This window comes from Geospiza fortis, unplaced genomic scaffold (assembly GCF_000277835.1).
Source record: "Geospiza fortis unplaced genomic scaffold, GeoFor_1.0 scaffold72, whole genome shotgun sequence".
Classification (NCBI taxonomy): Eukaryota; Metazoa; Chordata; class Aves; order Passeriformes; family Thraupidae; genus Geospiza; species Geospiza fortis.
This window is the reverse complement of record NW_005054338.1, coordinates 3,209,788-3,232,533: the sequence shown is the minus strand read 5'-3', so window position 1 is coordinate 3,232,533 and position 22,746 is coordinate 3,209,788. Positions and strand designations below refer to the sequence as shown.

Genomic DNA, 22,746 nt, shown 5'->3' with positions numbered 1-22,746 from the left:
TCCTCCTCTGCTGGGACTGTGGGATGAAGCCCAGCTTGCTCTGTGCTACCAGACTTGAAAGCTTTGACATAATACTGATTTTATGTTTGGTAAACTGCAGAAGGCATTGTGCCTTTCCCTTTCTTTTGGCATTTTGGAGGGTTGCTTTCTGCAGACAGATGAGCCTCCCTAATTGCATAGCATTTAGCTACCCCATCTTCTTGAGGGCATTTTCGTGCACAGGAAACATCTCCAAAGGGACAGCAAGCCTCCAAACCTCTTTCCTGCACTCCTCTAATTATGGAAATTCTGCCATGAACATGTAGAACAACCACAGTGGGCCAAGTACAAGAACACACAGTCTTGGTGAACTCTGCTTAATGTGCTTTAAACAAGGAAGTCTGGTGAGCTGCTATCAACTTCAGCCTTTTGCAGCAGTGATCTGTCTTGCCCTTGCTGAAAGAGGAATACAGCACTAGCCAACAGCAGTACTTCTGGCTGAGATGACAGCTTTTCCTGTAAGACCGTACTGGGAATCACAATGTTGCCAAAGTCATAGAATCACAATGGTTTGGGCTGGAAGGGACCTTAAAGATCACACAGTCCCAACCCCCTGCCATGGGCAAGGATGCCATCCACTTGAGCAGCTCAAAGCTCCATCCTACCTGGTCTTAAACATTTTCAGGGATGGAGCATCCACAGCTTCTCTGAGCAATCTGTGCCAGTGCCTCACCACTCTCACAGTAAAGAATTTAACATTAATTTCTCCTCTTTAGTTTAAAACTGTTCTCCCTTGTCCTATCATTGTCTGCCCATGTAAAAAGTCACTCTCTATTTCTTATAAGCCCCCCATTAGGCACTCAAGGCTGCTCTAAAGTCCTTCTGGAGCCTTCTCTTTTCCAGGCTTTGCAGCCCCAACTCTCTCAGCCTGTTTTCATAACAGAAGTTTTCCAGTTCTCTGATAATCTTTGTGGCCTCCTCTGAACTGATTTGTGCAGGTCCACATCTTTGTTGTGCTGGGTGCCCCAGAGCTGGATGCAGCACTGCAGTGGGGTCTCACCAGAGCAGAGCAGAGGGGCAGAATCCCCTCCTTGACCTGCTGCCCACGGGGCTTTGGATGCAGGCCTGAACATGGTTGGCTTTTTGGGCTGCGAGCACACGGTGCTGGCTCATGTCCAGCTTTTCATCCACCACAATTCCCAAGTGCTTCTCCATAGGGCTGCTCTCAATGACTTCTCCTAGGCTGGTCTCAGGTCTGGGAGTGCCCTGACCCAGGAGCAGCACCATGTACTGGGACTTGTTGAACCTCACTAGGTTCCCACAGACTCACTTCTCAAGTTTGTCCAGGTCCTTCTCTTATGTCAATGGCACCACTTGACTTCGTGTCCTCTGCAAACTTGCTGAGGGTGCACTCAATCTCACTGACTATTTAATTCAAAAAGATCTCCACTTTTTAATAAGTAAATAAAACATGGTCCCTACATCCTTTGGGATAGGCAGAGGTTAAAATAAGGGGACCATTTATTGAAATGGCCCTGCAATTTAGGTTCTGTGTTACCTCTTCTCGCTTGGTGAAAAAATCACTTAATGTAAGCCATTGAAAGATATGTGATGGAGGCACTAGAGCACCTTTTCCCTAAGAAGAATGGGCTGGATTTACCCCTACCCTTTCATTAGCCTGCCCCCACCACAATTGCATGTTGATACCACCCACAGTGAACAGAATAATTTGAATGCTAAATACATTGCTGGAGGTCTCACTGAACTGCTATTAGAAGCTGTCAAAAAAGCAAACACAACATTGTTATTTTCCATCAAGTTTTTGTACAGCCTGAAACCATAATGCCACTACATAAAAATCAATGCCTACCCCTCCTTAAGAACAGTGTGTTCTGCTCTAATCAAGCTCCCTCTTATACACAGTTTCAAGTATTTGGGGAACAGTGATGAAAATATTAGGTCTACGATTACAAGTTATTTGTGAGGCAAGAACTGCTTGGAAAAAGGCATCAGGAACTTTGGCCATACCAAAGGGGAATTCACATACCTATTCTTAATAACTAGGAGCATCCCCAACAAAACTGACCACCAGGCAGGGAAAAAATTGCAACACAGCCCCAAGCCAGAGCACTCAGAAGCACAAGTTGCTCAAGAGGGCACTGCTTTTACACAATTAAGATCCTCCTACCACTCTAGGCAGGGTAACACAAATTTCAGTAACAGCAGAAGACCTCAGAAAAGCAGGCCAGCTTCTTGGCAGTGGCTTGGAGGAAGGCACCACTGGGAACAGGTTACTTCACTGTCTCTTGCAGGATTTCTGCAGTGCTCCTTCTGCCCTGTTCTAGCCTTACCTTTCCCCTCAGTGTCAAAGTGGTTGGGCCATGCAATGGTTCATTCCACTGAGCACTTCCATGGTAGTTGTGGCCCACAGGATGAAGGAGGAGTTATTTCTGACCACAACTAGTGTAAATGATCATTTCAGAAGAGGATTGGTTGGACAGTGGAAGAGTTTTAATACCAAAAGACACAGGTAAGTGGGAGCTGGTGTATTGCAAACACGGCATGGAAGAGCTGAGGCATTCCTGAGAATGTGGAATAAAAATTCTCAGAAATCAACAATTTCCCAGTATCCCAAACAAAACAGCATCACTTTTTTTTCTGTGTCATTAACTATTTTAGGTTAAGAATTACTACTAACTAACAAAATGAAGTACATTTTAGTAAATACAGGCCTATATCAAACATAGATCATTTTTCCCCAAGAAGTGTCACATTAGGGAACAGGTTTCAGCCAGCAGCCTGGCGAGGCTGCACAAGGAAAGCATTCACCATCATGAGTGCAGAAGGACACCACCAATATAATGTAGCCTGTCCTGCCACCTGAGTGAAAACCAGCACAGCAGAGAGTACACAAAGCACCTCAAAATTAAGCCCCTGCATATACGCTATTTGTAATAGTCACAACACTCTGGGGGAACAAAAAATGGGGCATTTCAACTTATCCTCAGAACGATTTGGGTGCCCACATCTACTCTGAATCAAGACACATGTACTGTACTGTAAGCACTACCAACATTGAAATCCCAACCAAGACTGATGCAGATCAGATCTCTACACACAGGTCTGTATTCTCAAATGTGACCCATTAGACACCCCAAGGATGTCAGGACTAAACTCCTAACTCCTAAGGCTGGCTCCTTGCTCTCATCTTGCTCTCATCTTTGGCAGATTAGCTGTAGCCCATGATACAGGTACAAATCTCAAGTTTATTTGGATGGTGCTTAAAACTGCCCGTGTACTTCACAGATGACCTGAGTGCAAGTCTACTAATTTAAAACAAACAGATTTCAAATATTTTAAACTTTTGATTTAGCAGGCACATTACTTCGCGTTTCAGAAGTTCACCATCTGCTGGGTTTACCTTTTAAGTCTCTCCACACTCCGGCTGCGCAGCCATCTGGGATGAGATAATTTGAACAGCAGACTGTTTCCTCCCATGTTACTAGAGAGGAAGAGCAGCCAAGCATGTATGAATAAAGTCTATTTCATTCTTTCAAACAAAGGTGGAGGAGGATGATTTGAAAGCTTAAAAAAAAAAAAGGGGGGGGGAAGAAAACTAAAAATGGCAACCCACTTTCCATCTTCAACTGTACCATGACTACCAAAGCTGAGTCACAGTTTCTATTGATAAGCAGGAGGGAACAGATCCTGACTTACAGATCCTCAGGTGAATCCGCAAGGCTGACAGCTAGAAAGCTTTTCCATTTGCAAAGCAAAAAGGGAAGAAGTAGGATCAGAAAAAAACAAAGAAGTTCATCTACACACATCTACACAGTCATTTTCACAACTGGAGCCAGCTAAGACCTTAGCAACTCTTGTTCATCTGCTGGTGCAAACACTGAGGTTAAGTGCACCTATGTGGACTCAGGAGAATCCACATCTTCTGCACTTTCTGTAGGAAAAATCTCATTAAGATACCAAATGCCAGCATCATAAATTAGACACAGAAGGAACTTTAATTATACAGTATGTTTAAAATGTATCCTCTCACTGTTCAGTGGCTTTGAAACGGTGAATTTCCTATGCTAATTTTCCTAGAATAAGTCACAGCCACTTCAAATCCTTTGCTATTCAAAATCTTAACAGGCATAGGAGGCCCTATGACAGTTTAAAAAAATCCTAAAACCTTCTGCTCATTTCTATGTCGATCAAGAACTTTGCTTTGTTCAACATGGTAAAAACAGTCAGGAGTGATGGCAGAAGAGGCAACACTTAAAAAGGTTGCATTGTAACAATTCCCATGCAAGGTCCTCAAATGGGAGCTGTGCAACCACTTAAAGAAGAGGTAATTCCGCTCTACAGAAATAACACTTACTGTGTCATTGTCATCTCTTTCCAAAATCTTGACAAGCCCGTGCTTCACGCTGCCTGTCTTGTCAGAGGGAAGCACCACAACAGACATCCTACACTTTGTCAAAAGAGTAATTCTCACCCAAAATCATTGTAAATTTGCATGACAGCACAAAGGTGAATTTGGAAGCAGACAACAGAAGGCTCTCAGGCTTGCGTGCCTCCAACAGTGCATGGCTTCACTCATTTTATAACACCAGCAACAAAAGTTTAGTAAATCAGCCACCAAGAGGAATTCTTTTTCCACCTGTTAAAGATCAGTTAACTCTAAAAAATTCTCACACACAAGCATGTTAAAAATACTCATTCTCCACATGAATTTTCGCACAAATGGCCAGCCCTCTCAAGAAACTACTCATTGAAATAATTTTAAGTAGCAGTAAGTGGAAGGAAGAACAGATTACCCACTCCATATACAGTGCTGGGGGACCAGAGAACAGCCAGCCACAGAGCCCACACCCTGGCCTACAGATCCATATCTGGCTCATGCTGGTATTCTCCAGGAGCAGGGCTCAACTCCCAATCCATGTTTTGTCATCCATCCTTTCACTCCTCATAGGCAAGACCATAAAACCTCCTTGCTGAAATCCTCTCAAAAGGCAAGTGTGAAAAGACAGGGGATTAGGAAGCAATCGATGAGAACTGTGGCAAAGCAACGATTTACTCAGCAGGGCTGTCTTGATAAAAATCTGCTCACTGACAATTTCTCTCTCACCTTTGTTATTAAAGTTCATCCTTCCCCACCATCTCAGGCTCTCAGTGCTGGCAATCAGAGACCTGACCCAATCCAAAGTCCCCAGAGAGGGACACAATCCCAGTGCCTCAGCAGACTGACTCTGCTGCTCAGGGGGAGCTCAAACCCATGTACCTTGCAGTGCTGCAAACATTCTCCAGGAGGAAGTGACGGAGACAAGTTTCATCTGTTCCTTGACCCTCAACAAATTGAGGAAGTCTGTAAGTATAGTTCCTGGGGTGTTCTGAAATAAGACCTCACTCCAAGGGAAAACAAGCTCAGTTCAGGATTAAGTTAATAGAATTGCCTCAAAAGGAGCACACAGCTGCCTACTGACCAGACTTTTAGGAGCTGTCAAAGTTTAGCCCACCTGGCCTCTAGGCTGGCTGTGATCACAAGGAAGAGCAAACAGTCATCTGGCCAGCTGATTGATCTACACAGAAACAACTGGACTGGATAAAGGAGACAGTTCATTTTTGTAAGAAACAATATATTTTATTTTTCTGACACCACAGCCCTGGCGAGTGGTTTTGTACCAAATTTAATGGAGGTTACACAGAACGTTTTACGCTGGGGAGGAAAAAAAAATAACCACAAAAAAAAATCCTGGGTAACTTTTAGTGTCTGTTCCACTCCCACATTAATAAAATCACTTGGGGTTTCTAAGAAAAGGAGAATAGGAAACAGTGAGAGAGACTACTGTAGGATGTAACAGTGTCCAAGTCCAGCCCCTTCCTAAAAGTGGGAAGAGTCCCCACGTGAGGAGAGGCTCTCCTAGATTTACTCCCCAAAATAACACAATGTATTGCAGCTGCCATAGGAGGAGACAGAAGGGGACGGAGAGAGAGAGAAGCCTATTTAATAAAGAGTGGGAGGGAGAGACAGAAGGTGCTGGACAGCACGCCATAATTTGAAAAATATGTCCTTAACTTATTATTTATTTCTTTTAAAAGATTCCCCTCACTGAACTTAAGTTCCTTTTTGTGCTTTTCATTAATACTCTGCTCTGAGGTCGTAGTTTGGTTTTTCTATACATTGGAGTTGAAGGAAAATAGTCCGAAGTTCTGAAGATGGATTCTCCACCTAAAGTAAACAGCCTAGAATCCCATTCTCCTCTCACCCCAAAGACTAAAGTCTCTGCTAAAATCCCTTTTACAATATAGTACAGTACACAAAAAACCCCAAAAATAACCGAGAGTCCTGGGAGAAGCCAGTCCGAAGGACGTAAACATACAGAGAATGGTGCAACTTGTGACAAATGGCAATTCTCAAAATACAGCTACAGATTCTCAAAGCAGGTGCCGTCACGGGATACCCAAGTCCACAAAAATAATTTTTAAAAAATAAATCTTAAAAAAAAAACAACCTGTTAAAATGAATATTTTTTTTTCAGGTAATTCCATACATTCGAGATTTCCCAAAGCATCCTCTGGTCTCTTTTCACCTATTGCATGGCCAAACTGTACTCCTGAAGCTTCCAAAAAAGCCCTCAGGACTCGGAATCTCATCTTGACAAGGATCAGAACATCCAGTCTTATGGTAGCAGCTTAAAACATCATGTTCCCTGGGTTCCCAGGGCCTTGGCTAAATCCTCCCATGCCAACATCAGCAGCCATACCTCGGGGCCTCATCTGGGGGGGAATCATGATGTTTTGTTGGGGTCCCATCATGCCCTGCATTGACATCATCATGCCAGGTGACCCCACGGGGCCCGGGTGGCTGTAGAGCCCGGCGGGGGCTCGGTCCTTGCCCGGGATCATGCCCACGGCGGCCACGGGGTTGCTCATGAGCGCGGGCTGGCCGGGCATGGCGGGCTGTGCTGGTGACATCATGCGGTGGTGTGGCCCCATCATGCCCTGCTGCAGGAAGGCCGGCGGCCTCATCGGGTTGTGACCGGGCATGGACGGAGCCGTGCCCAGAGGGATATCTGGAGTTCCCACCGGCCCGGGGCCCCCCATGCCGGGCAATGTTAGTCCCATCCTCGGGGTCTGCTCTCCTATCATCCCCTGCATGTGGGAGAAGCCAGGCCCGGGACCTTGCGGCTGCTTGCGGCCTGGCACCTCCCCACGAGGGAAATACTGTAGTGTCTGGCTGGGCTTCTCCGACGGGATAATCCTGGACAGGTCAAACTCGGGTATTCCCGTGGCTCCGGGACGGATCACCTCCTGCAGCTCTGGATCAGTGAAAACCGAAGGCATGTTGTTTCCAAGAACAGTGAAGGAGTCTGGACCGCCAGGGCCTCCAGTCTTGCAAAGTGCTGGATCTGTCGAACTTTGGGGCAGGTTGGTAGGACGCCCCAGAGGTCCTTCTCCATGGAAGCCCATTCCCGCTGGGAAGTTGCCTTGTCCACCGCTGGGCCCGTTGTGTGGAAATGGCACCTGCTGTGGAGGGGACTGTACGGGAGGGAACCCCTGCGGGAAGCCCAGGCGTCCTTGAGGTACCATTGGAGACTCCTGGGAACCATGCCCCATCATTGGGTTGTGTGACATCAGGCCGGGTCCCACGGGGACCCCGTGAGGAGGTATATTGGGTCCCATAGCATTTGGAGAGGGCATCTGGTTGTTATGGGAAAGAGGCTGGGTCATTCCCATTGGGCTAAGGGTTGGCATTGGACCCACTGGGTTTGGACCTGAAATTCGAGGATTCTGAGAATTAATGCCCATTCCTAGGGAAGAAACAAGGAATCACATTTAGACATCAACCAGTAATAATAAATAAAGCCATCAGAGAGCTTTCTGCAAGGTTACCAAGTCTGCAGACACACAAAAAAACAGTGCTAGTAAAAAAAACATCAGCAGTGGCTTTGAAAAGTGTTATTTTGACCAGAAATTCGATGCCACTCAAACAGCCACCTCCCTAAGCTTGTCACTGCCCTATCAGTGACAAAAGCCTGCTCCATAAGTAGGATTTCAATCCAAACCATACTTTTACTACCTCCCTGGCAGTCTGGATGACACAGGCAGTAGCAAACACATCTGTGACAGATTATCAGCATATGGACACTTGTCCACTGGGAAGTGACTGGAACTCCTTTCAAAACTCAGCAGTGATAAATCAGGTAACCTTCATAAGACTAAGAGGCACTGATCAATGAGGTTAATGAGTTACCATCATGAACTTATTCAATTAGCCAGCTTTCCCCAGATATATTCAGCCATTACTGTGTGAAACACACTGCAAAGCTACAGGAAAAGTCATCAAGAGTTCATTACCAATTGCCACTCTCTTGAAACATCCACTCATCCCCTTTTTCATCTATTAATTCAATAGGGTGGAGGTGCTGCAGCCTACTTTTATGTTTTTGATGATTCAGTGTCCAGACAAACCACCCCAAAACAGTGAAGCTTCTATGGCACTGCCTTAAGACAGGAGAGGTAAAGTTTCCTCTGGATAACACATTGTAGGTCCGACCCTTAATCCCATGAGCAGCCTTCATTCACACAAACCATTCCAGTCTGCCTGAGGGGCAATCTCTCCCATACACAAGTGCTTTCCATGTTAGACACCTTCTGAAGAACACAAACTTTCTGCACAGAAAAAAACAGTTACAAGGAGAATTTCCATCTCAGAGAATTGTAAATGTTTCCTCAAAAACAACCCATGGCTATATATTCCTCAAGTTTTTTCCCATCTCACTGTCTTCCTTTGATGAGGTTTCCCAAAAATCACCCTGATGCCTTGTGCTTATGTTTCTTTGATTTTCTTACCTGGTACGCTGTTCATAGGTGGCAAGTTTGGGGAGCGTGCTGGAGGGGAGTCGTCATCCGAGCTGGCCACAGTTTTGATGGCATCATGATAGAGCGGTGTAGAGCTGGGCATGGCAAATTTGGACATCCTGGACATCATAATGGAGAGGGGATTCTGGGACAGGGTTGGCTCTGGAGGCATTGTGTAAGGACTGCTAGAGGGAAGATTTCCAGGGAGAGTCGCAGGAGCAGACTGGCTGACTGTGGAAGGAGGTGGACCACCTTAGGGAAAAAAAGAAAAGAGAATGAATTTAAATTTTTCTCCTTCTCACTGTTTTTCTTAAATCAAACTCTTTTCCCCTAGAAATCTCAAAACCTGGAAATCTTTCCTATTGCAAGACTTTACATGACTAATGCAGTCAATGATTACGAAAGGTAACCAGAAAAATAAGCCTATTGGTCATGTTGATTAATATCTGTTATCCCACTGCATCTCACTTCTAACTAGAACTATCTTAAGCCTCCACAAATCCACATGAAGAATTACCAGTTTAGTCTGAAAATTTTACTATTCATTTCCATACAATGAAGACAGACTTAGGTAGCAGAGCTAGCCATAAAAATCAAAATCTAAAATCAAAAAAGACATGCAGCACAAGGCAAGCTGTAGCAGATATTATGCTGAGACATGCGAGCACATTTTTGACAAGCTGCATCAGGAGCTACAAGTAAAACTCCCTGTTTACGTTGCATTTCCTGTTTCATACAGAGATATTAGCTGCTTATTCCAATGAAAGAAACATTCTCTGCACCTATTAACTTAATATCATCCTTTGCTCTCACAAAATTAGAAGTAACTTAGCTGCACTTCCAATCTCCTTTGTTCCTCATTGATGAATTTTATGCCACCCAGACCAATGTGCAGATGCTAAACTGAAGCTGTACTCTCACTGAAAATTCACTGCACGTTCCTCAGCCCCTCCCAGCCAAAAAGAGGAAATGAGAATAGGGAATATAAAAAAACTGCAATGCTGGAAGATCCAAGGTTTGGAAGAGCTGCATGTCAAAGCATTCATTAAGCACTAAGTAAGGCACAGACTGAAGCACTTGGGTGCCCTCCCAAGCCGCCGACCCCACAGGCACATCCCAGTCCTGGTCCCCGCTGTTACCCGCGGCAGCACTAGAGGGCAACGTGGGCAAAGGGCTCCACTCTCCCAGCCAGGAGAATTTCCCGGGCGGGAAGGCTGCCCAGAGCTCTGGAAGCCTGGACTGAAGGGAGGGTGAGCTTTGAGAAGGGTGAGTGCAGAGGTGTGCCAGCAGCGGGACCCCAAGGTCCCAGGCACAGCACAGCCCAGCACACAACCAAATGTTATGTACAGCGGTGGTTAGATCGCTCCAAAATGCTTGAAAGTCTGAACAACTGAATCACAACTTCCTGTCTGCAATGTAAACCTAGAAAGGACCGACCATTCCTGACCCGTGTGTAGATACACAGCTGGTTAACTGCTCAGCACGTCTCTGTAGGAACCTTTTACACCAAAGTGCTTTAATAACATCAACTGGGTCTCTGTTGAGCTACAACGACTGTGAGCTATGGAAGAACAGCACAAAGCCCTTCCAAGGAGAGATTTCTCCCATCGATCCGCCATATCTTTTCACACCTCTCAAGCCCATCCTTTTGCTTTTACATCCTCAGAGTGGATCACCGCACAGCTCAACAAATGGGAGGCAGGGTGCAAATCCACAAATACAACAGGAGGAGGAGAAGTCCTCACCCTCCACTTGCATGGCCACCCACCAAATCCTCAGCACAGCCCACGTCAAATAGGGAAAGGGCCATCCAGCTCTTATCCTGCTGCAGGAACCCTCCTCCCTCCCTTTGCTGCACATCTTGGATGACCCAACATGTACCAAAGCACCAAATCTGGCTAGCAGAGGCAGCACTCACCCGACTCCACGTTCCCCAGCATGGCTGGAGAAGACATGGTTAGAGACGCCTTGTGGTTCGGGGGAATCCCAGGGCTCTGCAAAGGAGGCTTTGGAGATGAAGTCCATCCAGGAGAAGGTGCGGGGAGAGACGGAGACTTGAGGTGGACAGGAGAAGCAGCAGCAGACCCCAAGACAGGGGGGGATTTAATGGAGGCAGCAGCAGCTGCGGCAGTGGGGCCCGCGAGCATTCCTGGCAGCTGGGAGGGCGTCTGAGGGGACTTGAGGTTCCCCGAGGGAGACCCCATCATGGGAGACTGGACCTGGCGCATGGTGGGGGACTTCAGGGGGTTGATTCCTGGCGAATGCACCTGGCCAGCCGCAGAGATATCCAAGGGCTTGCGGCCGAGGCTGCGCTGCGCAGGGGGAGCAGTGTTGAGGCTATTCGGGTTACTGGTGGGATTGAGAGGTAGTGGCGGCATGTGGCTGAGCCGGTTGTTAGTCCTTTGGTCAGGCCCCATCTGTTCTCTGAGATTCCGCAGACCGACTCCTGGGCCCTGAGACATGGGAAGGAAAGGCCTGGGACCCATGCCATACTCCTGCTGCGGGTGCTCCCCAAACGGCAGCGGCACCATTTTCTGCTGAGAGGAGAGCATCTCCGACACACCGGGGCGCAGCTTCATCATCTCTTCCGGCCCGACTCCTGCCTCCCTCAGCTTCTGAGGGACCAGGGGTGGGTTGGAGCCCATGCTGACATTCATGCCCATGTCCCCCTTCATGCTGCCAGGGCCCATCCCAAACTCCAGCTCCCTGCTAGAAGCCATTTGTGGGGGTATTCCTTTTGGGAAGTCCCCCCTAGATGGGCTCATCGGTCCTTCTACCGGCATGCGAGGGAAGATGGGGTTGTTCCCAGGCTCCATGTGCCTCTGGGAGGGCATCATTCTGTTGATCTCCATGCCAGGCCTGATGCCTTCCATGTTCAGACCAGGAGGGAGGCCCATCTGTTTCTCAGCCAGCTGCTGCTGATAGAGCTCTTCAGGCAGGCCCTGCGGATTGGGGAACCGCTCCCCTCGGCCAGGGCCACTGAAGACACCCTGACCAGGGGGGAAGTTTCGCCCATCTGGGATTTTTGGCACATCATCTGGCCAACTAACTCCTGAAAGCCCAGGCCGTGAGGCGGGATTCGGGACATTGGGGCCTTCCATGTCAGGGTTCATCATTCCTGCAAAACCAGGCAGGCGCATCTGGCTCCCGGGCACATTGGGATGAGGGGCCATGCCCCTGGGGGGCAGAGAGTGTGACATGTTCATGCCTTCAGGGAAGGGCTCCGGACCCCCAGGTCCCCAGCCCTCACCAGGGGTCATCTGGTAAGGAGGGGGAGGACCTCGGACCACCCCACGAGGCCCGTGCTGGTGGACCATCATGTCCTGCAGGGAACACTGCTGCACAACCACCTGCTCTTGCTTCCTTCTCTTCTCCTCGTAAAACTCCTGCTGCAGCTTGAGCCAGGCCACCTGCTCAGGAGTCATGTGGTCCAAGTGGTCGGGGCCTATGGCTCCTGACTGGGAGTTCATTGGTGGTGGCCCCATTTCATCTGGGGAAAAAGGCATGTCCCTGTGTCCTTGAGGGCCAAAAGGAGCCCCTCCATCTGTCCGAGACCCCGACCCTTTGCCTAAACTTTGGGATTGAGCCATCATAGCCTGTATCGGCCCTTCGGGTTTCTTTTGGGGACCATCCAGCACCCCAGCATTTGGGGGTGGCCCCCCACTTTGCCCTCCTGCAAACTCCTTCTCATCAGGGAAGAGCATGCGCTGGATGTCCCTCAGGGTCTGCAACGAGCGCTCTCGGTGCTCCAGCTGCTCCTGTGACAGTCCATCGGGATTCTCACCCAAACTGGATGGGTCCCCACCAGACCCCTGCTGGGGAGGGCCTTTGGGCTCCGCAGCAGAGCTATTGCTACCTTGGGAAACTGGGCTAACCGCTCGATTATTGGGGGTTGAACTCTGCCCAAATCCTTCTGTCTGCAACGGGGTAGAGTTGGCAGGGCTGCCCACAGACATCACTTTGCTTTCCACACTGGGACTGTCCTGATCTATGGGACATGGGGGGCCAGTGGGTTTGGATACTGGCGCTGACACAGGCGGAGTCGGCTGCATTTTGGCGTTCTGGGGAGGGTTCTGGTCCTGGGCAGCGGGGGGCTGGGGCTGTGGCAGGGGCTTGGGTTCAGTCCGAAGTGCAGTGATCTGAGGATTCTGCAAGAGAAAGCCACACTCAGTCACTTGCTCTTCTTACAGCCGTGTCACATAAGCAACAGTGCAAACGAAATACCCTATCTCAATCCCACCAGCCCAAAATTTGCCTTCATGCAGCAATTACACAGCAGCCTCTTGGCAATGCAGAAACCTGCTTTGCTCAAGGCATTAGTGCAGGGACCCCTTTTGTCTGTGCTAGCTCTACATGACCTACAGGTTGGAAATACACTACCCAAATATTGCAAGACTCTAACTCTTTTTTGGATGACCCAAGACATTTATTTGCAGTCTGAATGGCAACGGTCTGTCTTCCTAAAACATATTTCAGAGTGTAAATAATCATCCATCTCTCTGAACCAGACACAGGCACATTTACAATTTCCCCTTCTCACCCCCATGCAGGTATTCCCTACCAAGGGTACAGTGTTTCGTTCCGCCTTGCTGTTTGAGATGTTCTGGATATGAAAGGACACAATGGTTTCCACCTGTCCCTTCAGCACAGCTTCTGCAGCCCTGCAAAGACAGACAGGCAGATGCACATATCCAGTTGAAACCAAGAATCAATTTTTCTTAACTGGCCTCCTTTCTATCTTTCAGCTGGCAAAAGGGAGAAAGATTTAGCCACACATATTTCACTGTAGATGAGTAGCAAAAGAAAAATGCTTACATCTACAAACTCATCAGCATTCAGGGTTCATGTCTCAGTTTAAGCCATCCTGGCTTCTATCCATTGCATGGATTGCAAAACAATATCCACCAGTATTTGCCAAAAAAAAATATATACCCATACCTCAGAGAATGAATCAATTACTTCTCAGAGCAAAGAAGGTAGGGATATGGTCCACTCCAACCTCTTCAGCCTCCCCAAAACAAGTAATGACTTTTTGCTACTTGATGCAGAAAGTGCCCTTGATAATCTCTTAAAAGATGAGCACAAATGTAATTCCTGCTCCCAGAAGACATTCAAGCAGCTACCTACTTACTTGTTGGCCATCTCAGTAGAAAAGACGTAAACCACTTTGGATGGAGTCTTCTGCCCACTTGCTGGCTCCAAAGTGGCAGTCAGACCATGGGAAGGTGTGGAAGACCGTGGGGCTGAAGCATTTGAAGGAGTCATGGAGTGTGGTGTGTGCTGAGACTCCTGGGATTTCACATGATCAGCAGAATTGCAGTCTGGAAAGGGACAAAGGGGAAAAGCAGGGAATCACTATCATGGGATCTCTTTGCAAATCAATTCTGGAAACTGATCAGAGCTTTTTCTCCTCTGAAATTTTCTGCTTCTTCCTCAAGCACCACTGAAGGCAATTCTTCTGTTACACCACAAGTCTTTCCTCTAAAGCCTTGGTGTACTTCATGCAACACTGGGAGAAAGCTCCTCTTGTGTCCCTTTCCAAGGAAAGTGGCAGTTCCCACAACTGATCTCTTTGAATTCTCTAATGACCACATAAAAAAGCAGGAAAACTACACTTTTATGTAGGAGCAAAGATAAATATGTCTGCCTCAGAAAACACTCCTGCAAAACTACTTTTTCTTTTGTTCAGCCACCTTAGCTAGGTGACATAGCAAATGGACAACTGAGGATGTGGTCTGGTTTTGCACTGCCTCACAGAGGCAATGTTGGAGCCAGGAACAGAAATCCCAGCTCTCTGGCTTGTGTTACCAGTCAGGGTGCTATGGGTTATGTATCTGTGTTGACAAAACAGACCTGCATATTGTTAAAACCCCAGTTACAACAGAACAGTTCCTGGAAGGCCAAAGGCCAGAAGGAGACCAACAGGTTGCATTTGTACTTTTAAATCCTCTGGGGGAGTTTAAGAGTTACAAAGGAACTTTCCCACCAGAGTCAGGTCTGGGCTCTAACCGAGCGTGAACAAGACATTTACCAATGCCAGCTATGACAACCTCTCCTCTTTGCCTGCTTTCAAGACCTTTAGACTTCATTGGCTGGAACTTTGAGAACCCCAGACAAACAAAATGTTTCACTAATACTTCCAGAGCAATTCTCCATCTCACAGAGGATTCAGACTGATAGTGTGCACTTGCACATGAACCCTAGCAAACATACCTTTGATTTCTGGGTCATCATTAGGAGTCCCAGCTTCCCTCTGTTCAAAGGAGTCTGCTGAAATGCTCCTCTCTCTCTTCCCCTTCCCCTTGGCACCATTTCCAGCCCCATTCTTCAGCCCCATACTCCCACCCGGGCCCGGGAGCACTTTGGGGGTGTGACCTCCACTTTTGGGGTCACAGGGAGAGGGCTGGGATTGGCTGGTGGAGCCCCCTTGTTTGCCTTGGTTGGAAAATTTGGAATCCAGCTGAGGGTTGCCAGACGGGGACATCACTGTAGGAGGACGGACCATCACCTCCTGCTTTGATTTGGGGCTACTGGGGAGAGAGGAAAAAAAAAGAAAGAAAAGGAAAAAGTGACAAATCACACCATTGATTCATTCAGCCCTGTAGGAACAGATTAGAGTGAAGCAGAAACAACCACTGTCACCTTTACAAGCTAAGACAATTGCTGACAAATAAAAAATGCCTGCAAGCTTAGAGTCATGCAGGTGCTTTTTTGAACATGCCCTGAAAGGGTTATTATCCAAGATGGAATCTCATTGCTCAAGAAGGCACCAGGGCAAACCACAGACCTGCCAGATCCCAGAAACTGCTGTCACATGAGGACCCACCTCTGGCGCTTCTGTCAATAAAGACAACGGTTTCTATGTGCACAGAGAAGCACCTCACACCAAGACCAGCTCAGAGTAAACAAACAAGGCACTATAAAGTTCCCCTCACCATTCTCCTGGACCCCAAGTACACTGCAGCTCTGATCAGCAGACCCCCCCCAACCCCTCCCTTGCACCTCCCTATCCAGTTCTACAGGGAGCACAAGGAAAACCCAGCATTACTGCAGCATTCGTCATCCACTGGGGCGAGCTGCCAGAGAAACACAAACCTCTGACCGTGAAAACAATTAAACCAGCTACAACCTGCCTCTGAATAAGGAAAGAGAAGGATACCATCTCCAAGCACACTCCTGCAAAATGGGGCACATGAATCCTCCTCAGTTTGCCAAAGGAGACTCGGAGTCTTTCATTCCTCTTCCATCCAGCAAACTGCACCCTAAAAATATTTTGCTCCTCTGGGTTCTACGGGTATTAGGCATCCCTTCCCTCCTCACCCTCCACTGCTATTATATCCTCTGCATTGTGTTTTAGCATCATCACTATCACTTCCAACAGGCAGTGCTTGCTAGCATCCTCACCGTGGGTCTCACACAAGCTGTTCCTTCCTCTGGACAGACATCTGACTCAGAAGCATTCTCTCTGAAATACTGTTAAGCTCCAGATGACCTCTAGGAGTAAATACTCAAACTCAAGAATGCTGTCAATCAGAACCATCCTAAAGTCCCTGGACACTGCTTTGCTTTCCTATTTTTCCCTTTCCAAATTAGTGGAGAAGAAATGCTGCCCAGCTGCACTGGCAGGTGACTGACACAGAGGATCTCAGTGCTCAGTTGATCACTTCTCCAGGCTGTTCAAGCCAATAATATGGAGAAAGCATTTTGTGTGAAAGTACAGAGAGAGACCTTCTGATGCCCAACTATCTCTCAGGAAATAGATAATAAGAAGAGGAGGAAAGGGAAAAAAACCAAGATAGAAACAGCAGGTTTACTCTCCTACAGCCTATCCAGGCACCTGGTGGAAGGGAGGAGAGCACAAAGAACAGAGAATCCACGCCTCATGGGTTTACAGCTTTCAGCTCATCCTGAGCCTTGCAAGCACAGAGACCACCAGCACTGTGCAGCCACTGCTCAGATACTCAGCAGGCTAATGGGAGCACAGAGGGACCAGGAAGCCACACTGCCACAGTCCTTGGGCTAATCCAGCAGCAGGGCACGGTGGCAATGTGCACCAACCCACAGCAGCTGACTGCAGGCTCTTCTCCTTACCTCTGTGTGTTGCCTGACGGGGAGTTCCTCACTTTGGGGTTACTGGAATGCATTGACAGAAATCCTGAGCTCACAGTCTCACACACACGCAGATGGGCTCTCGTCAAGTTCCTCTGGGGAGCGTGCCGCCAGAGGCAGCGTCGAAGCACTTCCTGCCACCCGCTTCTCTCAGTGCTGGCTGCCTGCTTGCCTTTTTTCTCTTTGCTCCTCGCTGCTTTTGCACTGGGCACTTCCCTCCTGCAGCTCCAGCATTCTCTAGATGCGTGCCTCCTGCTGCCCAGGGGAAGTCTCGCATCTCCAGGGCACGCTGCAAACCACCCCACAAGGAGAGAACAGAAAACCAATGAGGAACTTCCCAAGCAGATGTGTCTGGTGTGAAGCAATGCATGGCAATTCTTCCCCCATTCCCAAGAAGACAGAGAAGAAGAGCTTTCAGACAGATGTGAGTTTCAGACCAGAGGCAGCCCTGGCTGGCCATTCAGTTTACAGGCAGTGAGGCCATCTTTCCTTTGTCCAAAACAAATCATTCTGGAGTCAACAAAACAGGGAAGCACCTTGTATCTGAACACTTACATTAAAGACACTTCAAAAGTCAGTAGGAAGCCAAAAGTACAAATCCCCAACATGACTTAGCTATCCAAAATTCCCCTGTGAATGGCCGTAATCTGATATTTCTTAAGAACATAAACTCTGCTTAAATCTTTTGTCTCTTTGGTCCAATATACCCAGACATATGTTCAATGATGTGTGCTAAGGGTTACACAAAGGGAGAAAAATAAAATAAAATTCCTTCCTGACCACCTGTAAGTTACTGCTCTGTGTGATTACTCTGAAAGCATGAGGGGTTAGTCACTCATCATATCTATTAGAAAGGTCAAAAAAGCACTGGAGTAGTACCCAGCTAAATTTGCTCAGTAACACACCGCACATTAATGAGGCTTTAAAAAAAAAAGGCACAAAAAAAAGCAGCTGCTTTTTCAGCTTCTTTCTAAGAAACAATATGCATGACGCAGGCAGTAAGGCACATAAAGCTGTTTCTGGAGGTGGAAACTATTGAACATTACTGTTTACGTGCTTTGGGCTAAATTATTTTGGAACAAATTTCTGTCTTGTTTATGTTTCAACAAAATCTCTCCTGTTCATCTCACCTACTCAGATGCAAATCCACTTAATTTAGAATCTAACCAAGATTTATTGTTAATGTATTAAGCATTGCTAGTTAAATATTATTCAAATGTAAGTATTCTCGATATTCCTTCTCAGCACCAAAGAAGTAGTTTCTTCCCATATATACCAAATGAAACAAAATAAATCTTATTAGGATGGGAGTGTCTTGAATTTTATGAAGAAACTAGTGTTCAAACTGCATTTTAAAACAAAAAATTGGCTAATGTGCTGATGACACCAGAGGATTAAAAGACATGGGCACTTTGTGATCACCTCTGGCCAAGTAAAGTTACCAGCAACTTAAGTATTAAGCACCATGGTTTTTCAGTTCCCCAAATTTGTACAGTTGTGAGGTTGTGCTGTTACACATCTTAGTGACTTTGTGCTGCTCTACTTTAATATGATCCACACTGCAGTAGTTGTGTGAAGTTCTGCATCACCTACAAAAATTCTCCTCTCTACCCCACATCTCCTCAATGAGTCAGAGAAGTCATCCTACTGCCTATTCTCACCTCCACTGTGCTGCATGAACCTATTAATGTGGGGAATGTTGCTGCAGGAAATGTCTCATTTTAAAGGCCTCTTATCAAGCATAATCAGATGAACTTCAGTCTGAGCCACACACTCCAGAGGACTCACACACCTCTCTGGGGCTATTAGCTGGTTATCCCGCTGATTTTGGGAACAATGTTGGAGTTACCCTATCCCTTTTGTTCCTACTATCATGTTGCAATTACAGCTGGTTCTATACAGATACATTAAAGAGGAGACAGAATCTCTTCACACATATCTAAATTGTATCATCTTTGCATGCAAATTTGGCTCCTGTGTCTGTTTTGTTAAATAAAACTGTAACATTATCAACAGCACCCAACTCTGCTTTTCCAAGAGATTGACACATCTGTAAAAGACAGTGGAACTCTGTGAAACTTCTGCACCCTCACTAAAGGTGAAGGTGTGACTGAAAATACAGTGAATTCCAGGTAAAAAAAAATGCGAACAGGAGTAACAGCACAACAGTGTGCAGAGCTTGATGCTTACAGCAGGACATAGATGCCTGCATGATGAACTTAAGTATTCTGCTTGCTTAATCCTCTGCTTTTCCATTTGGATATTTATACATTATGTTACCTTTTATTACAGGATGAGAATTGTCTCAAGGGTCCCAGTCTTGTACAGTGCAATGAGAAAACATGAAGATAAGAATCACAATCACACTGGCTACATGGGATTCCTGACATCACCAAACTTTCAAGTACTTCACCCAGGGGTGGGAGGAGAACCCTCCAATTTTTTAACCTTTTTTATTATTCTATATACACATCTTCCATATACTAGAAGTGATGTGCTGTGCAAGGGAACTGTGTTTTCCAATCTCAGTTTAAATTTATTCTTACCAGAGAGAGCTATAAAGGATACATCAAAATATTCATTGGAGGAACAACAGCAACTCAACTTCCTCAGTTTCTTATTTCTGCACATGGGGAATGTACCATCTTTTATAATGTGAAATGGAATGTCTCATGATTTTTCTCAATGCACTTCTAACACATATATGCCTGGGAATCTAGGGTTCAATAATGGAAAAGCCCTAGAGAAATGTATTTTTGCAGCTGGAGTCTGCCTACCATAGCAAAGCCTGTATCATTGCTTTAAAATTAGAGGTAGGGTCAGTGACAGTAAATGGTCAAACCACTTTTCAAGACATTTTGGAAAGCTACATCCAAGGCTGTATTTTCAAGATGGCTTTAAGGTATGGCAGGCAAAGGCTGCAGAGAAATGGGATGGTTCAGCTGGCTACTCATTCTCACCACATCAGGGAAAGATCTGAATGCAAACTAACCCAAGGAGAACAACAAAAATTTCTATCCAGCTGGATTTTCCCCCTGACCTGGTTGATCATGTAACCGCATCACTATCATTACAAGCTCAGAAGAGGAGGTGAGAACAGGAGAAAATGTAGCCCCACCCCACTTGCTTGCCGCCTACAATTTGGATGGCTTTAAATTAATTCAAACTTTAACTGCATAGACAAAACAGATGGATCTGCATTCGCGGAGATATTTAGATCCTTGTTTTTCCAACAAGTAGCTTACCAAGACCCCTGGTGTCACGACACTGCAGTACTCATCGTGGAGGCCATGAGTTGCAAACCACTTGTCTCACAAAAAACAGTCACCTGGAAAAAGAAGAGAAAAGGTTTCACCAACAAGAACTCACAGCTAAGCTGTACACCCCTTCCATGCATTCAACCACAGAAGCAGAGAAATCAAAAGCTGCTCTGAACCACCAAGGGGAAGCCTCTGCTCAGCTTGGAAAGATTTATCAGCACCCAAGAAGCCACCATCAGACCGGAAGACTCTGAAGATCCACGCTGCCCATGGAGGGGAAATAGGGCAGACCTGCTTTAGCACTCTCAAGTTTAGCCAGCTGGATTCCCATGAGCTCATCTGTGCTTAGAGAAGCTGGCACAAAGCTTGGGCATGTCATCTTCCCTTCTCTGCACCCATCTCTCTTCAAAGGCTCACCTTCCCCTCACAATGTGCCCAGCAACTCCTGCCAAACCCTTGTGCTTCATATGTGCAACCTCCTCCACAGCCAGACAATGTATAAACAGAAACATCAAATATCAGGTAAAGCCAGGCAATCACATCTAGGGGAAAACCAGGCAGGTTTTAGAAGCAGGAAGCACTATCTACTGCTCTGGCAGCTCCTACTTCACATCATTGCACACCCTACAGGAGGAAGGGAATCCAAAGCAAGTTTAAGTGCCTGAACTTTCAGCAATACAGGGAAACGCAGGCTCTGAAGAGCAGCTTACTGCTAAATTTGAGGTTAGCAAAAAAACCAGCAGTGACCTGCCAGCTTCTCCCTCACCCGCTGTGAAAACTGTAGAGGCTGCAAGACAGTATGAATCCAGACAACACTCACACTGTCAGAGCCAGTGTGGTATCTCAGAGCACTCTCAGCTATTTACACAGCATGGACAGCCTTGCAGTTAAAGTACAACTGCAAACTGAAATCACTACCAAAATTCTTCTGTGTAATCCCAATGCATTCTGCTGACCAGATCTCCTGACAGAAACACAGGAGCTGGAGGCTCAACTAGTTATGCATTGTGAAAGCCTGTGCATATTCTCTTCCCTCCAACATTCTCCCACTATTATCTACTGCAGCTTCACCTTAATAATGTAGCAATGTGCTGCCATGTAATCCACTTCACAAAACCAAACTACAAAGCTAGTCCCAAACAATGCAGCTACATTCTCCACCCAGTCCAGCCAAATCAAACAATGAAATCATCAACGTGATAGACCATCCTTATCTAGCCAAGTCACACCTGCAGACAGAAGCTGAAACAAACACCTATCGCAACAAGCTGCTTCATCCAGTAAAACTCACCACAGCAGCACAATCATCCCTGAATCCAATTACCCAGTTATATCTCCTCTCCCCTTTCCCCCACCCCACCCAATGAAACGATACAGGCCAAGCCATGGCAGTGCCAATACTGACACACCTCTACGAGAGCAGGGACAGGAATCACCTTTTCCCTTAAAGAGGAAAGCGTGTGAACACCAGCACACATCAGGATGGAGAGAATCTATCACAAACATTGCTCAGAGCTCTATTCCTTGAAACATTCAATCCCAGCCTTGCAGACCATAGCTCAGGACTGCAAGAGGGGCACCATCGATCTTTTAGGCTACCCAGTTACTGCACTGTAATTCCATTCCCTAGTGTCCCATCTCTGCGGCTCACCTGCACGGTCTTAGCCCTGTCAGCACAAGGCAGTTTGCATCGCAGTGAAGTTAAGGGCAAAAGGCTGACAACATGCACACAAAACAGCTACCACAGAGTAATAAGATGCAAATGCACATCTCAGTTTACCTTTCAGTTAAATATTTTGACCACCCCTGTACTTCCATGAACCAGCCACCATATTACTGCACTGCAAATAGAAGGTTTAAAAAAATTCAAACTAGCTAATTCCTATTTTATGGCCTTAAGCTGAAGAAGCTTGATAGTGACAAGTGGTCAAGTACCTGGAGGTATATAGCATTATGGCTATTCCAGCAGGAACAGCTGCAGTTATCATTGATTCACTTCAGTCTTTTCTCCCTCTATGAGGAGGAGAATGTGGAGAGATGAAATAAAAGCATACCAAGTAGATAAAAGTATCAGACTTGTGGCCTGACTGTGACATGAAGCATTAAAGGCAAGAAACCTTTCTCTGCATACAAGAAAGAGCACACTGCTATTTTCCCCATGGCCTTTCTGAGACTGTCAGTCTGTGCTGGACTGAGGGTGGTGAGAGCTCAAAATCAGCATGGAAAAAGAAAAAAGGCTGAAGACCTGCTGCTGCAGAAAACAAACGAGAACTTTGAATGCAACTGAGCCTGCACCCTGAATTGTATCTGTGACAGTGGAGGGGGTAAGGAAGGAGAGAGAGTGGAATAAGGGATTGCTAAGGGAAGACCAGAAGCTTTAGAAGGAACCAAGAATAGCAGCAGCAGGAGGCATTTGAGCAACCACTGATCCTGACAGCCACCAGGAAGCAAACTTCTGCAAGTGCATCCACCAGTGGATTCCCTGTGTGACCTGGGAGGTGGGGCAAGGCAATGAATCAGCCAACGCGCTCCTTCAGCA

The 22,746-nt window shown here is 46.7% G+C and overlaps 1 protein-coding gene across 6 annotated transcripts; it reads right to left on the bottom strand.

Annotated features, from left to right (window-relative positions):
* Positions 1–5,595: 5,595 nt before the first annotated feature.
* Positions 5,596–20,275, bottom strand: BCL9 (BCL9 transcription coactivator). Of its 6 annotated transcripts, XM_031058106.1 has the most exons (9): positions 20,193–20,275; positions 16,930–17,236; positions 15,052–15,368; positions 13,970–14,159; positions 13,400–13,499; positions 11,940–12,986; positions 10,757–11,501; positions 8,830–9,090; positions 6,519–7,787 (listed from the first exon to the last, which is right to left on the bottom strand). In XM_031058106.1, exons 2-9 carry the CDS (start codon positions 16,980–16,982, stop codon positions 6,670–6,672), a joined length of 3,831 nt encoding a protein of 1,276 aa, XP_030913966.1. In that variant the 5' UTR covers positions 16,983–17,236; positions 20,193–20,275; the 3' UTR covers positions 6,519–6,669. The 6 variants fall into 6 exon arrangements, with proteins under 6 accessions (XP_030913964.1, XP_005422418.1, XP_030913966.1 ...); XM_031058104.1 differs by having other exon boundaries at positions 5,596–7,751; positions 10,757–12,986; XM_031058102.1 differs by having other exon boundaries at positions 10,757–12,986.
* Between the last annotated feature and the right edge of the window lie 2,471 nt (positions 20,276–22,746).